This window comes from Cyprinus carpio, chromosome B18 (genome assembly GCF_018340385.1).
Source record: "Cyprinus carpio isolate SPL01 chromosome B18, ASM1834038v1, whole genome shotgun sequence".
Taxonomy (NCBI): Eukaryota; Metazoa; Chordata; class Actinopteri; order Cypriniformes; family Cyprinidae; genus Cyprinus; species Cyprinus carpio.
The window spans coordinates 10,587,518-10,608,877 of NC_056614.1; the positions used below are offsets into that span (position 1 = coordinate 10,587,518).

At 41.9% G+C, this 21,360-nt stretch overlaps 1 protein-coding gene and 1 long non-coding RNA gene across 2 annotated transcripts; one reads left to right on the top strand and one right to left on the bottom strand.

The window, feature by feature from the left end:
• The first annotated feature begins 2,789 nt into the window (after positions 1-2,789).
• LOC109109416 (extracellular calcium-sensing receptor-like) lies at positions 2,790-6,995 on the top strand. Its single transcript, XM_042743389.1, is given in 7 exon segments — positions 2,790-2,962; positions 3,334-3,625; positions 3,765-4,583; positions 4,796-5,026; positions 5,733-5,856; positions 6,008-6,019; positions 6,022-6,995. Coding segments are annotated over 7 exon segments (2,526 nt in total). The 3' UTR covers positions 6,897-6,995.
• A 6,933-nt stretch (positions 6,996-13,928) lies between these two features.
• On the bottom strand, positions 13,929-19,801 carry LOC122140370. Its single transcript, XR_006157019.1, has 5 exons — positions 19,507-19,801; positions 18,725-18,908; positions 14,769-14,815; positions 14,547-14,682; positions 13,929-14,396 (listed from the first exon to the last, which is right to left on the bottom strand). It is a non-coding gene; the product is annotated as an uncharacterized LOC122140370 (long non-coding RNA).
• Positions 19,802-21,360: the final 1,559 nt, after the last annotated feature.

Consider the following 21,360-nt stretch of genomic DNA (forward strand, 5'->3'; position numbering starts at 1 on the left):
CATGACAATTACCATTCATTTAGAGCAAAAAGTCTACTGAACCTTTCATGTCTTCGTCGATACGTGGGCAGTGGTCCTGACACGATGATCGTCGCCGTGGGTGTTGTGCTACGAACCATCTCGATCAGGCTCCTGAAGTCCCTCTTCAGCATCTCCGTCTGCCGCTGCGTGGTGTCGTTAACCCCGGCGTGAAGCACGACCACTCTGGGGCTTTCGTCGGCTTTCAGGATGAGGGTATCTGCGCAGAAACATTGCGAACATGAGCACCAGGGAAACAGTGAGTGTGCACTTTACCTTCGGCTAACGTAGCATGGATGTGTCGGACGATGGAGTCTCCGACGATCACAGCATCGCGTTCCATCTCACGGAGGGGAGCGAAGCGGTTCCGTGTGGAGACCTCGAAGACCGGAGGGGGAGAAGTCGTCGCCTGGGGCCTGGCTCGCGTCCTCCGCTGCAGATGTACCCAGGGTCCATGGTGTCCCAGCGCCGGAGTGAAGGACATCTGGGCAGATCGCGTCCTGGGTGCACTGGGCCTGTGCAGAGAAACACACGGGGTAGAGGTGGTGGGACTGTTAGTAGCGCACTGCATACTTACCCTGGATTTGTGAGCGTCAGCCGAATGCACCAAATGCAGCTCGAACGTGTCGTCACCTGCACTCAAAGGTAGACATACATCCGCCATTAAAGCAAGTAACAGTGAGTAAAGCAGTTGTAATGTGTGTGAATAGAGTAATAGCAATGCACGCGGGTTTAGCGACAACCACGCTGGCGATGCTAATGGGCTATAAGCTACTAACGGACTCGGGAAATCAAAATAAAACTAGTGATAACAAGGCGCTTTGATTGTTTTTGTTGTAGAATATTATAGAGAATATATTCACACATTATAGAAACGAAAATGATGGTGTATAAAATAGATTTCAATAATAAAAAATAGACGATAAAGAAATAACGTGACAGAGCTCAAACTAGAGGCATAAGGCAGCAACAAACAGGGATTATTTGCAGTAATCTGCAAATTATATATTTTTAGCCATTTTGAAATATGCACCCATTCCATTTTAGTTGTTTTCCTAATATATTGAAAACGCAAGACATAAAAATGATATTATCGTCACAATAATTATGAATTACACGAATCATATAAATGACCAACTTTCAATTCAAAACGGCGGAATTTGACAAAAAAAGGGAAAAAAAAGAAAGAAAGAACAAAAGTAGAATAGTTTGCATCACTGGATAATACAGTCGAGCCAACTGTTGCTATAGTAAGTAATTCTTACATGTAACATTAACAACAAGTCAAAAGGGTGTAATCTTTCAACTGTATAGCCTATGCATTTTAGACGCTTATATATGCTCGTGCCCCATCCATGCAATGAATGCACGTTACTGAATGATGTTTTTTCCTTTAGAACATTAAAGCTGCTCAGGTAATTTCAGTGGTAGGCTATGATACATATTTGTGTATTAAACTCCTCATAACTTGCAAATTCCCTGTGATAGCGCACAAATATTTCTGCCCGGTTTCGCTCATTGTCAGCCTCTGCTTCTGCAACAGACTGAAGCCTCCATGTGAATTTAGTGCACCTTACATTCAGCTATTAAAAGAAATATGCTGCAATTTTCTGGAGTTATTTTATGATAGTTTGGGCAGTCTTAAGATATAGCTTAAATTTCTCAAAATACAGTCACCTTCAGATTAGTTTAATCTATGCACAAAAAAAAAAAAAAAAATTACGTAATCTTTATCTAATTCCGATTTGTGCCTGGAGCCGGCATTGCTTGTCCGTCTGCATCTTTCTTGTGATTTTAGCGGCAGTTTGTTCTCCTGCCCATTATTTACTGAAGTAGTTTCCAGTGAGCATTTATTTTATTATTATTTTTTATTATTATTAATGTATTTTAAAATGTAGCAAAGTACAATACTTCAAACTTAATATACTTGAGTAAAAGTAAATTACAGATTTTAAAAATTACTTGAAAAAGTAAAAGACACAAAAAACACCTACTCAATTACAGTAACGCAAGTAAATGTAATTTGTTACTTTCCACCTCTGAAAAGGAGTCAGTGTGTGTGTGTGAACCATGAGTGAAATTGTGTGTAGAACACTTACACAGCTCCAGAAAACAGAATGATTAACTCTGGCATTATAGCAATTGCTTAATTTGCTATAATGACCTCAATTTTCCCTGTAGGCTGAGAAGCGGCCTCAATGGCACATACACGCAAAATGGCTTTGAGGGCTCACAACACAAAAGTATTGTTTGTATGCTCTACCAGCATGAAAAAAGTGTGTGTGTATGTATATATATATATATATATATATATATATATATATATATATATATATATATATATATATATATATATATATATATATATATATATATATATATATATATATATAACATTTTTATATCTATATAGACTCTATATAGTCTTTTTATTGTGTCTTTTTATTGCTATAGTGCACTCATCTTCAAAATATCAGTTCTAAAAGCTGTTTTTTACTCCATTCTCCATGAGAATTACTCTCCACAAGGGCTTTCAGCAATTATGCCCCCACTCACCTGTTTTCCTGTTGCATGTTCTTTTGCCCCAGGCATATTAAAGTCTACAAAACTGGAGAAATTGTCCAACCCTTCTTTCTTTGCAGGAAAAGTGTGAGCTTGAAGTTTTTCACTAAGATTCTCTCTCTCTCTCTCTCTCTCTCTCTCTCTCTGTATGTTTGTGTAAAGAGATGGGATTTATTATGTGGTTTTGGGTGGGGGTATTTATTGTTGAGATGGCCAGGGTTCGTGGAACAGGCCTATCCTGTGGTCTGCAGGGCAGATCTGTTTCAGAAAGCCTGTATAAAGAGGGAGATGTGATAATTGGTGGTCTCTTTCCAGTTCATGTTGAAGCACCAGAGCCTGATCATGCTTTCACTCATATACAGCATGGTTCTCGCTGCCAGGGGTGAGTATAAAATGAGTGTTCAAATGAACTAAAAGACAGAGCTGTAGAGAAGCCATTTACACATTTAGAATGCAATCATTTTATGTGGTTTTTCAGGCATTTTGCTAACTACAATTCACCTATAATAATTAGTAAAAAAAAAAAAAAAAAACTGTCTGAAAATCTTTTTTTTTTTTTAAATAATTTATATTTATTAGTGTGATTGAATGCAGTCAGTTAAATTATATTTTCTGCCAGTTAATTTAAATAAAGCACAAACTTGGCTATTTAAATTTTTTACAGTGAATATTTTAATATAATGTTAATAATCATCTTGGGGAAAATACTACAATATGTCTCTCATTAAACTTAAAATTTTTGTTTTCCCTTAGTGTTGACCTTCGTTCATACCGCTGGCTCAAAACTATGATTTTCACAGTGGAGGAGATTAATCGAGACCCTGTCCTTCTTTCAAACATTACTCTGGGGTACCTGGTAGCCGACACCTGCCTAGCTGAGGGCACAACACTGAGTGCTGCTTTAGCTCTGGTTACAGGGCAGGAGGAGAGAGTGTTAGGAGCAGAATGTAGTGAGGCCCCAGTAGTGCCTGTCATTATTGGTGACGCTCGGTCTTCTGCCTCAATAGTGGTGGCTGACACGCTGGGAGTGTTTGATATCCCCATGGTAAAATTAAGTGTTCTGTATTTTACAGATGGGATGAGTTTCATACTTATTTATTATATCATTTTTTGAGCAACAATTTCAGTAATCAACAATTCATAAATTTCAGTGAAATGCTTGTCTTTCTGCTTTGTCTATATAGGTGAGTTATTTTGCATCCTGTGCTTGTCTCAGTGACAGTCGCAGATTTCATACTTTCCTTCGCACTGTTCCCAGTGATGCTTTCCAGGCCAAGGCTATGGCCCGTCTGCTGAACCTGCTGGACTGGACCTGGGTGGGGGTAGTTGCAGGAGACGATGAATATGGTAAAAGTGGCTCGCAGCTGCTTTTGAAAGAACTGGAAAATACAGGAGTCTGTGTGGACTATGTGGAAGTTATTCCTAAATCACATTCCCAAAGCAGGATCAGGAGGATTGTGGAGAGGATCAAGAGTTCCACAGCTCGTGTTGTGGTAACATTTGCCATTGGCCCAGACCTTGAAGTTGTGTTCAAGGAAGTTGTGGTGCAGAATGTGAGCAACAAGCAGTGGTTAGCCACAGAGGCCTGGAGCACCTCTATTCAGTATTCTGTCCCAGCAAGCATTCCTCTCCTGGCCGGTACAATCGGTTTTGCTCTGCGTCGGGCTGATATTCAGGGTCTTGGTGCTTTTCTTGCCCAGCTGAACCCTGTGAAGCAGCCAAATGAACCATTTGTAAAAGATGTCTGGGAAGAAATTTTTGGATGCTTGCTGGCACAGAACTGGCAGCCGTCATCTGAAAGACCAAAGTGCACAGGCTCAGAGAATGTGGAGAAACATGGTCGGATCTACACAGATGTTTCACAGCTGAGAGTCACTTACAATGTGTATAAGGCTGTGTATGCCATTGCCAATGCTATTCACAACATGATGGCCTGTCAACCTGGTAGAGGGCCGTTTGAAGATGGAGAATGTCCTGATGTGACCCGAATAAACCCCAGACAGGTACAGATGGAAGGGGAATCTTAAAATATAAATTTTAAATACTTAAAATATATAATATTTTAAATATTAAAATAATATCCATTTCATTTTTTTTGTCTACATTAACCAATTTTAGATGTAGAATTGCTACTTTAATTTTGATAGTGTTAACTTTTATTTATTTATTTAAATATATTAACTGTTAACATGTTCTATCATCTTTCCTTTCACAGCTTCTGCACTTCTTAAATGCAGTAAACTTCACAACACCAGTGGGTGAGCTGGTCTATTTTGAAGATAACGGTGAGCCATCTGCCTCTTATGACATTACGAACTGGCACGTAGATGAAAGTGGAGCAGTGAATTTCATCCAGGTTGGACAGTTCGATGCAGCCAAAGGACCAGGCAAGGAGCTGAGCATAAACCTTGAAAAAGTTGTTTGGGGAGGAGGCTGGGCTGACCAGGTAAGTGACTTGATTTTTATTTATTTATTTTCTCTACAGCAGCCCCCAAAACAGAATTTGGACACTTAAGCCATACTGTAAGAATGTTATACACATTAAATAAATAAAAAAAAAAATCCAACCAAGTAGCATTTATTTTTATAACATCAGCAAACAAAGTTGCAAACAAATAAATAAATAAACAAATAAATACACCTTTTCTTGTTGTGAAAATGTATATAGTTATCTTAAAGAACTCACTTGGTAGATTTAACATTTATTTAGCAAAACATTTTTTTTATTAAAAATGAATGAAAATGTATTTTTAAAGCTTAATAAAAATGTTGTGTTACTTTTGTTATATGTTAGGTGTATATTTTATTATCCTGTGCATTAATCCTACTTCTGTTTTTCTGTAATTTCACTATTCAGAAAACATTAATGTATTAATTTTTTGTGTGTGTGTGTGTCCATTATCCTCTCAGTTAGGGACATAGCAGATAAAATCCTATAATGGACAGACTGTTGAGAAAGGGGAGATATTCCACAGAAATTAGTCTATAATTATGTATCTGTCTTGTATATGTGTGTAAAAAGATTTAAAATGGTTAAATATAATTTTTTTGTTTTTGAAAATTTTATTCTTTTTGTTTTTTCTTTATGTGATTGTTGTGCTGATATATTATTGTGCTGTTAGTCTGACAGACTTTCTTTCTCAATCATCCAGGTTCCTGTATCAGTGTGCAGTGCAAGCTGTCTTCCAGGCACTAGAAAGGCTGCACAAAAAGGAAAACCTGTCTGTTGTTTTGACTGTTTCCCTTGTGCAGCAGGGGAAATCAGCAATATGACAGGTATTAATAACCTCTGTACAAACATTCATTTAAATAATTCCAAGAATGCCATTGTGGGTCATGAATCACAAGTTAAGACCTTCTGGTCTTTCAAATGTAAGACCACACTTAGAATGTGCAATGTCTTCATCTGTATTATAATGTTCTTTAGACTCTACAGAGTGTATGAGCGGTTCTGGTCAAACAATGAAAGAACAAAGTGTATCCCAAAGGTTGTGGAGTTTCTGTCCCTGCAAGATACCATGGGAATTGTCCTGACAGTCTTATCTGTCACTGGGGCGACACTGACCACAACTGTTCTGGCAGCCTTTTTCCGTTATCGTGACACACCCCTCGTACGGGCCAACAACTCAGAGCTGAGCTTTCTGCTATTGGTATCGCTCACCCTTTGCTTCCTGTGTGCACTAGTTTTTATGGGCCGCCCTGCGCCATGGAACTGCATGCTACGTCACACCTTGTTTGGAGTGAGCTTTGTGATCTGCATTGCCTGTGTCCTCAGTAAGACTGTGGTGGTTTTAGTGGCTTTCCGTGCCACTCTGCCTGGATCTAACATGATGCAGTACTTTGGGCCCATCCAGCAGAGGGCAGGCATCTTCCTTTGCACACTGGTTCAGGTTGTCATATGTTTACTGTGGCTGCTGCTGGCTCCCCCTCTGCCCACAGAGAGTGCAGGAGGTGAGCTTGGTGCTCGAGTGATCCTGCAATGCACGGTGGGATCTGTTGTGGGGTTTGTACTTGTACTGGGCTACATCGGTCTGTTAGCAGTGGTCTGCTTCCTGCTGGCCTTCTTTGCTCGAAAACTCCCAGACAATTTCAATGAAGCTAAATTCATTACTTTCAGCATGCTGATCTTCTGTGCTGTGTGGATTGCGTTTGTGCCAGCATACGTGAGCTCACCGGGGAAGTACACAGTAGCTGTGGAGATTTTCGCCATTTTGGCTTCCAGTTATGGCCTGTTGCTGTGTATATTCACCCCAAAATGTTACATCATTCTACTTAAACCTGAGAAAAATACAAAAAAGAACATGATGGCTAGATAAGGTTTACAAATCAAAGACATGATTTGACAAAATTTTTCCTGAGAGCAATATTTAACTATATTTAACTAGAATAAGCATATTATCACAATAACAAGAACAAAAATGTGCGTTAATCAGTTTGATGAAACATTCTAACCTAAATATTAGAGATGTTTTGTTTGTATTGTTTTATCTGTGTATTTTAATGCACTGTCTCTAAAAAACTACCATAGAATGTTTATTAATACACATTTGAATGATTCTGAGAATAAATAAATAAATAAATAAATAAATAAATAAATTCAAATGGGCTTTTACCTCTTTACTGCAGACATGGCCCATTCCTCTTGCAGATCACTGATACTCTTTGGTTTTCATTGTGCCACTGCTTTCTTCATATTGAATCAAATATTTTAAATGACATTTAAATCTGAAGACTGAACAGGCCACTTGAGAACATTACAAATTATCCCTGAAGAATCAAGCTTAAGTAGATTTTGATGTATACTTTAGGATGGCTGTCCTGCAGGAAAGCCCACTGATCATCAAGCTTCAGTCTCTGCACTGAAGGCATCACAGTCTTTGCCGAAATGGCCTGATACTTCAAACAATCACTCATACAGTCCAGATTTCCACTTTCGGCAACAGCAAAGCAGCCCCATAAAAAGGCCAGTCCACCTCTATATTTGTCACTTGGAGATGGTGTTCTTCTGCTCATAAGCTTTGGCTTTTTTTTGCATCAGACATACCACTGATCCACGGATCCAAAAAGTTCTAGTTTCATTCCATTAAGCTTTCTTCCTGAACTCCACAGGTCTATACAAATGAATTTTAGCATATTCAAGTCATCCTTTTATGTACTTCTTGGTCAAGAGTGGCAAGATGTCCCGGAATGCAGGCTACATATTTTTCTAGTGTTCTTCTTATACTGTTCATTGAAATTATTTATTTTATTTTTCCCTTTTTCTAGACCATTTAAGTCTTTGGAAGTAAACAGTTTTTTTTTTTTTTTAGTTGCACTGTTTAAATATTTCATTCTTATTGATGACATTGTGCTTTTTCTTCAATGCCCTCAAAGATTTTCTGGTACAACACATTTTAAACTTATTAAAAAAGATTTCAGCTGTGTCTCTAGGAACTTTTTTTGTATCCATTAACTTTCTAATGAAATAAAACAATTAGTTCTCCTATAGCTTTTGTGAGAGCTCTTTTGACTTGCCATGCATAGTGAATAAATATGAATAACTGAATAATTGTGACAGCTTTATTACAAAAAAAAAAAAAAAAAAAAAAAAAAAAAAAAAAAACTTGACTTAGATCATCACTAATGGAGGATTGCCAACTTTGGTTGCTCAGCTGGAGTGAAGTTTCATTGACTGAATTAATCAAATACCCCTAGATGGATCCAATGATGTATTTTCAATCTAATCTCTAATACAATTAATGTGGTACTAGATACACTTTTTATAATGTTTCCGCCCAACTATGCTTATTAGATACCTAACATTACTACTTTTGTGTGTGTGTGGCAAACGTGTACAAGTATATACAATATAAACTATACTAAAAACTTTCTTTTTGATTTACAACTGTAGACAGTTATAGACAATAAAAAAGCAATCTATATGTTAACATGTCACCTGTAGGAACACACACATACACTCCTCTAAAAACATTGTTATTTATCTGTTTTACTAACACATCAATACATCCACCTACATCTTCCTGACAGAGCAAGCCACCATATACAAGAAATGGTCCAGAATGATCCATTTTGTGAGTTTATGAAGTTTATGCAGGCTTCTTATTAGGGTTGGTCCCATTCCAGTTTCTTGTCTTATAAAAATAATTAATGCAATATAAATACTCAAATGTATTTTGTCTAATTTATTTTTGCGCCCATTTCTCAGCTGCAATACAAACACTACTGTACAGTAAGTGGCGTTACTGACAGCACACAATTGACAATGAAATTATCACTCTCCATAGTGGTCTGGGCAAACAGAACATTTACTTGCATTTGGCACAAATGGCATGTGTTAATTTTTTGCCCTGGTTTGTTTTGGGAACACAAACATCTCGCCTCTGTTTATTCATTTTCTCTTTATTGGAAGACATTGCAAAGGGCTGGGTGATATGGCAAACATATTTTACAACAACAGTTATTTCTGGTCCTCTAATCTGATTTTGATATTAGAGTGATATCAGAACTCCAACAGTTGTTTCACCATTTTTTAATCGTATCACTCCGCTTAATGTGTTTTTTAATGTCTGTTTCAGAGTTTGTGATAGTATCAATTATGATTTTATAAATATTACTGTTTTTGTGTCACAGAATGTAGTTTTTTCAGGCAAGAATGTACTTGTTTATAATTCAAATATGCAGTTAATAAATATGTTAATAAAGATAACATCTATTTGAAAATTTGCGTCAACATTTTCAGACATGTAAGCTCCAGCATGTCTACAGCTGTTCTGTGCTCATGAAGCCGCCCAAAAGCGCCTCAACTTGGCCAGATCTTTTGGAATTTACCACTGGCTCAGATGTCTCTGTTGTGGTTAAACATGAGATGTAATTCGTTTGGGTAAATCTAATGGACAGTCTTTGGTTTCATTCATTTATTTGTTCCAGAGAAGATGGTTTTGGCAAAATCCCATGTTTATGTAAATTTAATTTTATATATCAGAGCGCTGCTTTTGTACTTTTGACTGAATTGCCTAGCAACTTTTATGGCTGTTGTTGTTGTTTATTAAATATTAAAATTCAATAAACAATATTTTATATATATATATATATATATATACTATTTTATATAATAGTAGCATTAAATAATAGTGTTTAGCATTGAGAAACGGTCCGTGTTCGTGATGGTGATTTTAGTTTCATTGTTCTGCCATTAGATGGCTACAAGAGACTGTTTTTATGAATTAGTCAGCAATACTTACAGGTGACATATCCTGAAAATCTGACTTCTTCAGGTTTTAAGTGCTATAATCAGGTTCCCGGTGCATTAACCATCCAAGGAAAGGTGAAAAAAGACTAACCCAGTAACTTTGTTTTGGTAAGTCTTTTTCTGCAAGTGTATGAAAAAAGCAAGCGTGTCTGATTTCGCTCCCCTATTGATGTGGCAAAGGGATCTCATTATAATATGACTGCCCCTTAATCTGTAAGTTTCCACCCACGGTGCTGACAATGGTATACCAGTTCTTATGCCATGGTGAAAGTTTAAGCAAAACATGCTAACTGCTTTGGCTTCACAGATGAGCACAGAACACTATTTACAGTCCCAACCTCAGAAGGAGACAAGACAGCAGTGGATTTATTGATTTATTTACTGTATATTGCTGCTGCCACACAGATCTAAAATAAACATGCAATTTATTTCCCAGCTGTTTACCTTCACAGACACAACCAACTGTATTTAATATAAACTTGTGTGTGAATGAGAACTTAATTTAGTACTCACATGCTGTGACAGCTGCTTTCTGTCCGTATGCTTTAGATGTGTGCACTCAGAAAACTGTATATCAGAAGTTTAACAGACAAAGTTCTTCTGTATCTAAATGCTAAAAATTTTCATAATTCTTTGAATAAAACAGACTACTGGGGGAAGAAATGTGAAAGTTGACGGGGTAGCAGGAACAGTTTTATTTTTGAAATATGAATATTTATATAATAATTGTAATAATAATAAAAATAATAATAATAATAATAATAATAATAGGTCAGTGGGCCTTGGCTTGGTATCATTGGCCGAATTCAGCCCCCAGCAAAAACTAATTGAGGAATCCTGCTGTAGTGGATTAACTTTCATACTGTGTCCCACAGATAACAAGATACACATTTCAGAAGTCTTAAGTTATTAGATATAAAGTTTTAAGCACGTGCAATCTTTTTATTCATCTGTTAAGACAAGTCATTAAATAATAAATGTATATCTTATTTTAATTAATCTATTATTATTTCAATAATCTGCATATCTTGTCCAAATCTTGGAACACTTTTTTTTTTTTTAAACATTCATACAAGTCCCTTTATTGCTTAGGGCTCATACACTCATTCTTTGTCGCTTTTTTAGTGTATAGGGCTCATACACTCATTCACTCTTCTCCAGTGTAACACCAGCCGTGTCCGTCTCCACGACCTGATCACACTCAAGTGAAAGTCCAGGAGGGGCACACACCTTTTGCTCCACCAGATATAGAGTTTTTTTTCTCATACAACCACAGTCAGTCACACAGACACTTACATTAAAACATACATTAAGACAGACTACACTTCACTCTTCCTGAGTGACCTGTCAGTTCTACTCGCTCTTTCACTGATACACTTCCTTAACACAGTTAAAAAGCAGTACCATGCAGGAAATTTTGTCTGTCTGTTCAGAGCTCTGTACTTTCCTTGCCACTTTTACAGAGCAGTATCCACAGGACTTTGCGCGCTTCCTTATACTTTATCTGCTTAACGTCTGTTGATGATTATCAAGGCCCACTCAACAATAAACACAGACCATTGCATGCAATGTATATCTTCTTAACATCTACTGCCATCCTTCCAGGCCCTCTAGGCAGTAAACAGATTTTTTGCATGCATTTATTTATAACTGCCTACCTTATTGTTTAGTGGCCACTATTAGTGTTGTTCGTCAAGCCAGCCCAAAGTGGTCCTCCAACCTCTGCTCCTTTCCAACCCCATGTTGAGCGCCAATACAGGTGCTGGTCATATAATTAGAATATCATCAAAAAGTTGATTTCACTAATTCCATTCAAAAAGTGAAACTTGTATATTATATTCATTCATTACACACAGACTGATATATTTCAAATGTTTATTTCTTTTAATTTTAATGATTATAACTGACAACTAAGGAAAATCCCAAATTCAGTATCTTAGAAAATTTGAATATTGTGAAAAGGTTCAATATTGAAGACACCTGGTGCCACAGTCTAATCAGCTAATTAACTCAAAACACCTGCAAAGGCCTTTAAATGGTCTCTCAGTCTAGTTCTGTAGGCTACACAATCATGTGGAAGACTCCTGACTTGACAGTTGTCCAAAAGACGACCATTGATACCTTGCACAAGGAGGGCAAGCCACAAAAGGTCATTGCAAAAGAGACTGGCTGTTCACAGAGCTCTGTGTCCAAGCACATTAATAGAGAGGCGAATGGAAGGAAAAGATGTGGTAGAAAAAAGTGTACAAGCAATAGGGATAACCGCACCCTGGAGAGGATTGTGAAACAAAACCCATTCAAAAATGTGGGAGAGATTCACAAAGAGCGGACTGCAGCTGGAGTCAGTGCTTCAAGAACCACTACGCACAGACGTATGCAAGACATGGGTTTCAGCTATCGCATTCTTTGTGTCAAGCCACTCTTGAACAACAGACAGCGTCAGAAGCGTCTCGCTTCAAAAAGGACTGGACTGCTGCTGAGTTGTCCAAAGTTATGTTCTCTGATTAAAGTAAATTTTGCATTTCCTTTGGAAATCAGGGTCCCAGAGTCCCAGAGAGGCACACAATCCATGTTGCTTGAGGTCCAGTGTAAAGTTTCCACAGTCAGTGATGGTTTGGGGTGCCATGTCATCTACTGTGTTTTCTGAGGTCCAAGGTCAACGCAGCCATATACCAGGAAGTTTTAGAGCACTTCATGCTTTCTGCTGCTGACCAACTTTATGGAGATGCAGATTTAATTTTTCAACAGGACTTGGTACCTGCACACAGTGCCAAAGCTACCAGTACCTGGTTTAAGGACCATGGTATCCCTGTTCTTAATTGGCCAGCAAACTCGCCTGACCTATTGTGAAGAGGAAAATGCGATATGCCAGACCCAAGAATGCAGAAGAGCTGAAGGCCACTATCAGAGCAACCTGGGCTCTCATAACACCTGAGCAGTCCCATAGACTGATCGACTCCATGTCACGCCGCATTGCTGCAGTAATTCAGGCAAAAGGAGCCCCAACTAAGTATTGAGGGCTGTACATGCTCATACTTTTCATGTTCATACTTTTCAGTTGGCCAAGATTTCTAAAAATCCTTTCTTTGTATTGGGATTAAGTAATATTCTAATTTTCTGAGATACTGAATTTGGGATTTTCCTTAGTTGTCAGTTATAATCATCAAATTTAAAAGAAATAAACATTTGAAATATATCAGTCTGTGTGTAATGAATAAATATAATATACAAGTTTCACTATTTGAATGTAATTAGTGAAATAAATCAACTTTTTGATGATATTCTAATTATATGACCAGCACCTGTATGTGGTGGCTTCTGCCACTGCTGTGAGGAATCATTCTCAGAGTCTTGGGGTTTTGATGCCAGAAGAGAGACTTTATTCTTCCGAGAAAATACAGCCGAGAAAAACTCTGCATAGCAATCTCCAGAATCTTTTTCTGTACTCTCTTTTATACAGTTCTTTCTCTAGATGTGTTCAATAAATTTCATTCATATTTGTTATGGGATCACAAGAGTCAGGCCTTAAAGGTCCCGGTTTTCGTGTTTTTTTGAAGCTTTGATTGTGTTTACAGTGTGCAATATAACATGTGTTCATGTTCTGCGTGTAAAAAAACACAGTATTTTTCACACAATTTACTTATCTGTATACTGCTGTTTCCACTGTCATAAAAACGAGCTGATGACTTCCTTTTTCTATGAAGTCCCTCCTTCAGAAATACGTAACGAGTTTTTTTGTTGTGTATAGTTCTTTTGAAATTGTTTTCATCCAAACAACTTTATATAAATACACTTTTTCACCATGAATATAGCCTTAAAAGCTGCCATGTTGCGTAAAAGAAATCGTTGCCATGCATTACAATAATTTGTTTATTAAAAGTTGAATGTTACGTGACTGCACATTAAATTATTAATGCCTCACATCAATGTATAGGTTTGTCGACGAATGATGCAGATTGCAGACCCTCCTACATGCATGGTTCATCACCCGGGCTTTGAAGCAAACTGCTTAAACCCATATACCTTACAAAACATAAATAATATTTACAAAGCTGACTACAGATGAGTGAGGTGAAGAACTGAAGAAGAGTATGTTTTTATTAAATATAATAAAATTAAACAATGTATAACTTTAGTTATATAAGAATAAAAAAAATTAAATGTTTAAAACAATGTATTTTTTACAAACATATGTACACATGATGTTAATGAACCATTTGTTTACTTTGTCTTTATGGTTCAATGCCATAGGCGTTTCTGTTTTGCGGCATATCGCAGCTTTGTCAGCTGGTGCTACTTAGGACGACATGTGAGGGTCGTCATCCCGTCTTGTGTTGTTCGCCGGATACACCAGCAGTTTCCTGATCCAGCTGTACAGTACGTTGGATTTCGGCCACCCCTTGACTAAACCGAGACACATGGGGGGCAATGACATCTTTCTTGCAGGGTTTTTCAAACTCTGATGACAGGGGAGGTGGAATGGTGATCTGATGTAGTTCTTCTACATATGGTGTTGGGTCCACAATGACTTTGTGTAGTAGAAGACTCATCAGGTCATCGACATAGTCTGAAAGACAAATGTAAAACTGCTTGTGGAAGTACTGACTAAAAATATATATTGTGCACGTTATATTTGTGTTGTTACATTTTGCTATAAATCTTTTGTATTGAATAATTTTGTTGTCTTAATTTTTTGAAATAAAATTTTCTAACTTACTAAATGTTGGGTCTTGGCTGTGCATTCCCCTTGTTTTGACTTCGGAAAAGTGATTTTGAAAACAGCCTCTCCTTGTGTTGTTGTTGCCTGTGGACGCTGGGCATTCTCATTGTAGTACATGGCTGCGAGATACAACCTGCAATCATTGAAGAATAAGTCAAATCATTAGTAGACCGTAATAAATATAACTTCACGTTATTTTGATGCCATAAACAATATTACCTGCACAACATTCCTATATAAAAGACTGGAAACTGTTGCCTGAATGCCTACAAGGCAAGGCAAAAAATATTTTAATAATTAAATAATGACTTAAATTTAATAATTATATATTATTAATCAAAACAGTCTTTCATGCAATTACATATAATTTCTCTATATAAAAACATAATACAAACAAATATGTGCCACTACTGATATTTCATGTCTATGTCACGGTGTCTGTTCTGTGTCTCCCTGGGTGGCCACTAGAGGTCTCACTTCCCCTTATTGTCACCTTCGTCAGAACTTCATTTCCCACTAGCCTTAGCTGCTCATCACTGTTCATTGTATTCAGCTGTCACCACTTACCTTGTTTGCACCTGTCTTTAAATACCCTGGTTGTTTCTGTCATTGTTACGGAGTCCTTGTTGAATGTCACCCTGCGTTTTCCTGGTTCCCTGGTTTTTTCGTGTTTCTGATGTTGTCTATGTTTCTTGTTTTGGACGGATTACCTGGATTTTGACCTTTGCCTGGCTGATAATGAGATTTGGATCACCCCAATAAACATACTGCTTTTGGATCTACCTGTCTGTGTGCGTGTCGTGACAGAAGGACTCCGTCATGCCTAGATCCAGCGGTGTGGGATTTCGAATCTGTTCCCCAGTCACCATGGAGGAACGGAGGGGGAGATTCCGGAACTTAACCACCCTTCGTCAAAGGGGGAGTGAGGTGGGTGGCCTGGCGCAATTGTTTTGGACCATGGCGGTCGGGTTGGGTTATAATGATGCAGCACTGAAGGATTTTTTTAACAATTGTCTGGATGACCCTTTGCCTCAATGGGAGATGAAGGGGCTGGAGATCCTAGACTTTTGGGGGTTTACCCGTTACCTGTGCCATCGGGCTCAGTGGGATACATCAACCACACTTGAGTCTCCAGACAAGATGGCCGCCAGCCCAGCGCCACAGCACAAGATGGCCGCCAGCCCAGCGCCACAGCACAGGATGGCCGCCAGCCCAGCGCCACAGCACAAGATGGCCGCCAGCCCTGCGCCACAGCCCAAGATGGCCACGGAGACAGTATTAAGCTACTTTTCCAGGATGTGCCAGATCCCAGAGTGTCCCAGGAGTGTTTACATCACGGCCGCTGAGCCAGCGCCAATGCCCAAGATGGCCACCAGTTCAGCACCACAGCACAAGAGGGCCGCCAGCCCAGCGCCACAGCACAAGATGGCCGCCAGCCCAGCACTACAGCACGAGATGACCGTCAGTCCAGCACCACTGCACAGGATGGTCGAATCTACACCTGTGTTTGCAGACAAGATGGTTGACTCAACGCCTGAGTCTTCCGTCAAGGAGCCACCGGCACGTCATCATAGAGGCCGCAGGAGGAGGAGACAGGCGTCAGCCGTTCCTCAAAGCCCGGAGGACGTTCCCGAGCAGGCCGCTGCCGTCCAGGAGGACGTTCCCGAGCGGGCCGCTGCCGTCCAGGAGGACGTTCCCGAGCGGGCCGCTGCCGTCCAGGAGGACGTTCCCGAGCGGGGCCGCTGCCGTCCAGGAGGACGTTCCCGAGCGGGCCGCTGCCGTCCAGGAGGACGTTCCCGAGCGGGCCGCTGCCGTCCAGGAGGACGTTCCCGAGCAGGCCGCTGTCGTCCAGGTGGACGTGCCCGAGGTTCCCGAGGCGGGGCTCGAGGTGGTTCTGGAGGCCGAGGCGGTGCCCGAGGCTGTGCCCGATGCCGAGGCGGTGCCCGAGGCAGTGCCCGATGCCGAGGCGGGGCCTGATGCCGAGGCGGTGCCTGATGCCGAGGCGGTTCCTGATGCGGTGGCCGAGGTGGTTCCCGATGCAATGTCCGATGCCGAGGCGGTGCCCGATGCCGAGGCGGTGCCCGAGGCGGTGCCTGATGCGGTGGCCGAGGCGGTTCCCGATGCAATGTCCGAGGCGGTGCCCGTTGCCGAGGCAGTGCCCGTTGCCGAGGCGGTGACCGTTGCCGAGGCGGTGCCCGATGCCGAGGCGGTGTCCGAGGCGGTGCCCGATGCCGAGGCGGTGCCTGATGCGGTGGCCGAGGTGGTTCCCGATGCAATGTCCGATGCCGAGGCGGTGCCCGTTGCCGAGGCGGTGCCCGATGCCGAGGCGGTGCCCGAGGCGGTGCCCGATGCCGAGGCGGTGCCTGATGTGGTGGCCGAGGTGGTTCCCGAGGCAATGTCCGATGCCGAGGCGGTGCCCGATGCCGAGGCGGTGCCCGAGGCGGTGCCTGATGCGGTGGCCAAGGCGGTTCCCGATGCAATGTCCGAGGCCGAGGCGGTGCCCGATGTCGAGGCGGTGCCCGATGTCGAGGCGGTGCCCGATGTAGAGGCGGTGCCCGATGCCCGATGTCGAGGCGGTGCCAGAGACGGTTCCCGATGTAATGCCCGAGACTGAGGCTGTTCCGGAGGTCGAGACGGTGCCCGATGCCGAGACAGTGCCCGATGCCGAGGCGGTGCCCGATGCGGTGCCAGAGACGGTGCCAGAGACGGTTCCCGATGTAATGCCCGAGACTGAGGCCGTTCTGGAGGTCAGGGCGGTGCCCGATGCCGTTCTGGAGGTCGAGGCGGTGCCCGATGCCGTTCCCGATGCGGAGGCGGTGCCCGATGCCGTTCCGCAGGTCGAGGCGGTGCCCGATGTTGTTCCAGAGATCGAGGCGGTGCCCGAGTTGGTTCCGGAGGCCGAGGCCGTGCCCGAGGCGGTGCCCGATGCGCAGGCCGAGATCGTTCCCGAGGCGGTGGCTGATGCGCAGGCCGAGGTTGTTCCTGAGGTGGTGCCCGAGGCCGAGGTCGTTCCCGAGGCGGTGCCCGAGGCCGAGGCGGTGCCCGATGCCGAGGCCGTTCCCGAGGCGGTGTCCGAAGTCGAGCCCGAGGCCGTGCCCGAGGCCGTTCCCGAGGCCGTTCCCGAGGCCGTTCCCGAGGCCCGTTCCCGTGAGGCCGTTCCTGAGGCCGTTCCTGAGGCCGGTCCTGAGGCCGTTCCTGAGGCCGTTCCTGAGGCCATTCCCGAGGCGGTGCCCGATGCTGTTCCGGAGGCCGGTGCGGGGGCCCGAGATGGTTCCGGAGGCGATACCCGTGTCCGAGGCCGTTCCCGAGGCGGTGCCCTTGTCTGAGGCCGTTCCCGATGCCGTTCTCAATGCCGTGACCTGGCCATCGCCACAGCCTGCTCCTTACTGGCTCCCCGATTGGCAGGTTCCGTTCGGGCCACTCAAATGGCGAATTCCTCCCTGGCCGTCTGCACAACGAGAATGGACTGATCCACCGTGGCCACCTGAACTGCCTGGGCCCCTCGTGGTCCCCTGAACTTTCGGGTCCACCGTGGCCACCTGAACTGCCGGGTCCCTCGTGGTCCCCTGAACTTTCGGGTCCACCGTGGCCCCCTGATCTGACCAAGCCACCTGGGCTACCAGCGGAGCCATCGCTGCCGGTCCCAGTTCCCCTACACGGGCCTGGCCCGCCATCCCTCCCCCTGTTCTGCCTCCACCAGTCCACCTCCCTCCTGGTCTCTTTGTTTTGTGTTTATTGTGTTCTGAGGAGCATCTGGAAGCTGCTCCTTAGAGGGGGGGTAGTGTCACGGTGTCTGTTCTGTGTCTCCCTGGGTGGCCACTAGAGGTCTCACTTCCCCTTATTGTCACCTTCGTCAGAACTTCATTTCCCACTAGCCTTAGCTGCTCATCACTGTTCATTGTATTCAGCTGTCACCACTTACCTTGTTTGCACCTGTCTTTAAATACCCTGGTTGTTTCTGTCATTGTTACGGAGTCCTTGTTGAATGTCACCCTGCGTTTTCCTGGTTCCCTGGTTTTTCGTGTTTCTGATGTTGTCTATGTTTCTTGTTTTGGACGGATTACCTGGATTTTGACCTTTGCCTGGCTGATAATGAGATTTGGATCACCCCAATAAACATACTGCTTTTGGATCTACCTGTCTGTGTGCGTGTCGTGACAGTCTAGACTTAATACCTTTGCTTCTTATGTGGACATCCCTCAGTGTACCAACAGAAAGTTGTGTGCCCACTGATCGCATCTTTGCTGATATCTGTATGGCCAATGTTTCGGTGTTTGCAGAGTCTGTCTGACATCCAGCTTCATGTACAGAAGATGTTGCAGGGAGCTCTTGGGAACGTGGTCCCTGCTGAGATGAACTCTGTAACAAATATTTCAAATGTGTATTTAATTATGAAGTAATACCAATGTACACATTTTCCATGTTCAACAGAAATGACATATTTAATTGACATTTATCAGAATACAACAGAAACAAAGCAAAAAATACAAAAACAGGCATGCATTCTCTATAATAAATTTACTAACATGGTTCTTCAATAGATTATTACATAAAAAACTGTGGATATTTATTGTTTGTTACTGTTTAGCACAGTTACATTTTCGTATATATGACTACTGTAGCATAATAGCTTCGCAATAAATAGGAAACAAACATGGCTTTACTACAGTAGGTAACGTTACATAGGCCTAAACATAGAACAATGATTCGCGTGGCTGCAGCTAAACAAGCATGTGGTTAAACAGTAAACAATAGATATAATCAACAAATAATTTAAACTGATCATTACAAACACCAACAATCAATGGTGTCCGGTTGAATTACTACACTTTTTAAAATTTTTTGTCAGATTAGTTTCAATTACCATCTAGTTAACAAAGCTAAACAGCGTTGCCCTTTGTGTAATAAGTTACAGAATCTGTTAAACGCACCAACTTAAATAATGAAATACACTTACCGGTTGTGGTCCATAAACAACGCCTTCTCCAGACAAAGAGGGAACTGCTCCATCTTTCAAAATAATCTTTGTGCGAATCCGGCATTAAACTGATTGAGATTGAGGAAGCTGTCCTTAGCAAAATGTGCTGCACATAGTTTTACGTGTGGATTATAATTTTCGGGAACCGAGTTAAACATAAATTGTAACCATTGATCTCTAAGTACAGCGTCCCTGGGAAGGCCAAACAAAGGTGATTGGACTCCGGGATGAAAATAACAGCGTTTCGACGACATGGCGACAAACACACTCTACAAATGCAACTCTTCCTCTTCTCCGTGGGAGTGAAAGTGAAAGTGAAAGTGAAAGTGACGTGACATTCAGCCAAGTATGGTGACCCATACTCAGAATTTGTGCTCTGCATTTAACCCATCCGAAGTGCACACACACAGAGCAGTGAACACACACACACTGTGACCACACACCCGGAGCAGTGGGCAGCCATTTATGCTGCGGCGCCCGGGGAGCAGTTGGGGTTCAGTGCCTTGCTCAAGGGCACCTAAGTCGTGGTATTGAGGGTGGAGAGAGCGCTGTACATTCACTCCCCCCACCCACAATTCCTGCCGGCCCGAGACTCGAACTCACAACCCTTCGATTGGGAGTCCGACTCTCTAACCATTAGGACAAGACCACGCCCCCTTTTTTGTGTATTCCTGTGGGCGGAGGTTAGTCAAAAAACTGTTTTAGTGACGTCATTAAAGAAGGAAGTAGAAGGATGTAGTCCAAACTGGCCGTTCGATGTAGGCGACTTCTGTTAAATAAAATAATTTTACAGATATTATTTATACTCTAACAACAACATTACACACTAACTAAAGTTTGAAACATGGGATCACGAAGAACGGGACCTTTAATTTTATGTTCTGTGAAAGTAAGAGCCCCATCACATGCTTCACCGTATGTCTGTACATTCCATTCTCAAATAGATTTCTATACATTCAGGCAAATACACATGATTATAATAGTATAATAATTGTATAAATAAATAGCCATATTCACATTGATTATACTTGAATAATTTATATTTTGATTAATTAAACTCTTCTATACTTACCACACACATAGCAGATGTATCTTCCTTCACTATCTTTTAAAGGTGGAGTTTATATCTTGCTTTCCTTTGCAAGAGGTTTCATATTCTCTTTGCTGTTTACCATCTGAAAGAGTTTTATGACAGCAAATAAATGCCTGGAGAAACCATCTGCTCTTATGCTTATGACTTGCAGGAGAAGCTGAGTATCATTCAGAGCCGTGAGCTGTCTAGAGTTCCTGATGCTGATGGAGTATTAAATGAACAGCTTGTGTTAAGCCTCAAAGATGATTCTCTATGGCGTGAAATGAAGATGAGAGTTAAAGCTGAGGAGGACGTGCCATTTCATCCAGCTTATGCAGGAAGCTATTACTTGGTCGGAAGAAGAGGAGGTGCAAGTTCCAAGTAATATGAAAAGCAGTAGGCTACAATCCCCAGCTGATGGAGATCAGATTGCAAAGACGAACAATACACAGCACCTCTCGACGATTTAGCAAATTCTTCTAGTACACTAAGCCAACTGTATCCAGCACAATTTAAGTTAGTTTGAACAAAAACAAAACTGGACACAAAACAAACACAATTTTGCCACACTGCCGCATAACTGCACTACATAGCAGAAAACTATGCCGACACGTTCAACAATGGTCATCAAACAACCGGAGACTCAGATACAATGCTGTGCGACTGTAATATAGGTCACAGGTTTAAACACAACTCATTAGCATCATAACATTACCCAAAGACGCTCTTCAGCTCACCACTGCTCAGATCCACAGCCTAAA